A 2,795-nucleotide genomic window follows, 5' to 3' on the forward strand; every position below is an offset into this window, starting at 1 on the left:
TGTTTTAGACGCATAGACAGTTTGAGCAAGCACGAAAGAGTCCATACTGGAGAGATGCGTTATGAATGCAAACAATGTGGTAAATGCTTTAGCTTTGCAGGTCATTTAAGGACACATGAAAGAGTCCATACAGAAGAGAAGCCTTATGAATGCGAACAATGCGGCAAGTGTTTTAGTCAAAGTCAAAGTTTAAGGACACACCAAAGAATACATACTGGAGAGAAGCCTTATGAATGCCAACAATGCGGCAAGTGTTTTAGTGTAAGTACAAATTTAAGGACACATGAAAGAATACATACTGGAGAGAAGCCTTATGAATGCAAACAATGTGGCAAGTGCTTTAGCCAAGCAGGTCATTTAAGGACACATAAAAGAGTCCATACAGGAGAGAAGCCCTATGAATGCGAACAATGTGGCAAGTGCTATAGCGTAGCAAGAAATTTAAGGAAACACGAAAGAGTCCATACTGGAGAAAAGCGTAATAAACGTAGGCTAATAGGAAAGTCTTTACGCAACAGAAGAAGTGTTAAGAAACATGAAAAAGCACGAGAAAGTTCTGCAAGTGCAAAGGAACACGAAGTAGAGATTCATCGCCCTTGCACTTTGCAAGAACATAGTTCAAACCAAGGTGTAAAACACAGCTGTTGGCTTTGTCAGGAGGAGTTGAGCAGCGAAGAGCTTCTTCTTGCACATTACCAAAATCATATGACGTTTGAGGAGCCTTCAACTTGAACTGGAGGGTTTTTTTGCCTAATTTTTATGTTATAATCTTCCAGGCGCGCATTGTTAGCTTTCGTTGGACGCTGCTTCCCTGACGTATACGAGCAGCTTTTTTTAGGCTACATTAAAAATTGCACCGTCATGATTATGTACGTTGTGTGCGTTGCACAAGGTCAAACGATGAGCATGGTTTTTTTGTTTCTATATAAAGTTATCTTTAAGCGATTTCCTTTACAAAGAAATAAAACATTTTTTTTAAAGCTACGGTAATACGAACAACAAAAACGTCCAACTTGTCCGACAATGCTGCGAAACTAGTCTATAATGTTGCGCGTTTTACATCCCATGCACTACCTGTCTGGCAACAATAAAAAAAAGTGTGTTGCAGAAGATAGAGGTCCGTTCTACTTTCTGCAACAAAATCAACACATTTTTTTGTTGCGAGACGGGTTGTGCGTGGGATATAAAACGCGTAGGGTTACCCTACCTGCTTGTAAACAGGGCCTAAATGACAATTATTAATTGATTAGGGGTTGAATTTTTTTCTTTCAGGGTTGTTTTTGGCTTGATCAAGCCTTAGTAATGTACGATACTTGTACATATACCAAGACCTACAACAAGTTGCAAAATTGTTGAGACACTTTCATGAAAAAACACCTTTTCTGGCTTCCAGTACCACCGTATCTAGAATTTAAACCTTTCCCACTTCCCCTCCCCTCTCCCCATTTCAATGTTGACTGTTTAAGTTTCCAACACTTTTTTGTCTTGCTAGCAACACTGATAAGGGGAAGGGGGGAGAGATAATAGGTAAATTAATAGCGCTCCAAGTAGGTGAAGTGTCTCCACTATTTTTGCAACTTGTTGTAGCTCCCCACTTTCAAACGTACTCCGCGGCCCCTGTGAGGAGATCACCACTTATTAATTAAAGGGAACCGCCACTTCAAAAAATAAATAACTATAAATAACAGGAATTAACCTTGACAGTCAAATCAGGCTTATTTTTTATTTCAAAGAAAGCGTTTGTATCCGAAATAAATTAGTTCTTGAATCGCCTATTTTTGCTTTCAAATTTCGCAGGCGCCGCCATCTTAAATGATTCAAGCTGGAAGCGCCAGCAAAATTTTGGTATTGAAACTAAGCGAGTTTAAAATTCAGTAAATTCATGTAAATTCTTTTTAAAAACAAATTTAAAAAAAAATGTTTGGAAACATAATTTCAATTTATTCGGATTAGTCACTCTAGTGAGAGTAGAGGTTTCCTTGAAATGAAGAACTTTTGTAGACATTCGCTCACCTATTATGATGTCGTGTATTTTGACTCAGCAAACATATGGAGTCTCGATTAAATGAACGAGTGTCGATTCTGGATCACTCTCCGTTTCTAGGAAACTTCCGTGCCTACACTAGATAAAAACGAGTCTCAATACAACAGCACAAGTTTTAAAAAAGACAAAAAACCAACACTGCCAAATTCCAGTTCGATGCGGAATGTACGGGCACATGTTAAACGAGCTCCTGAGCGCTCTTAAGGTGTGCCGTGGGTAAACAAATTCCATTTCCATTTACGACTTTTTCCCCCGCTCATGTGCGTTCCCAAAGAATCCACACTCATTTTTTTAGCGAGGGTGATTTATCGCATGAAAAGTTTGTGTTGAAGTGAGCATTTAACTGCTCTCAACTTGTAAGGTTTTCAGACATCAATGCATAACAAAAGAAATTGTCCTGTTCCTTTTCAAACAGGTTTTTTCATTCAAATGGAAAGTACCTCAAGTCCCTTACACCATCATTAGAACCACAATAGAAAAGCCTCATCCTTTTGGTCATCAGAGTTCATGATTGTGTTACCTAAGTTCATTCTTTAAAGAGTTCTATGTACACAGGGGCGTAGCGTTCATAGCTGGCGCAGTGGTAAGGTCACTCGCCTTCCACCAATGTGGCCCGGAATCGATTCCCGGTTTCTACGCCATATGTCGATTGAGTATGTTAGTTCTCTACTCTGCTCCGAGAGGTTTTTTCCTCGGGTACTCCGGTTTTCCCCTCTCCTCAAAAACTAACATTTGCAGTGGTAGCTCAGTT

At 39.5% G+C, this 2,795-nt stretch overlaps 1 protein-coding gene across 1 annotated transcript in view; it reads left to right on the forward strand.

Annotated features, from left to right (window-relative positions):
• The window catches only part of LOC138046889 (zinc finger protein 208-like), a 218,233-nt gene extending 216,363 nt beyond the window's left edge, over positions 1-1,870 (forward strand). Inside the window, exon 13 of the mRNA XM_068893483.1 lies at positions 1-1,870. This exon is cut by the window's left edge and continues 719 nt beyond it. Coding sequence (XP_068749584.1) covers positions 1-732 — 732 coding nt within the window. The 3' untranslated portion in view covers positions 733-1,870.
• The last annotated feature ends 925 nt before the right edge of the window (positions 1,871-2,795 follow it).

This window comes from Montipora capricornis, chromosome 4, assembly GCF_036669925.1.
Source record: "Montipora capricornis isolate CH-2021 chromosome 4, ASM3666992v2, whole genome shotgun sequence".
NCBI classification, from domain to species: domain Eukaryota; kingdom Metazoa; phylum Cnidaria; class Anthozoa; order Scleractinia; family Acroporidae; genus Montipora; species Montipora capricornis.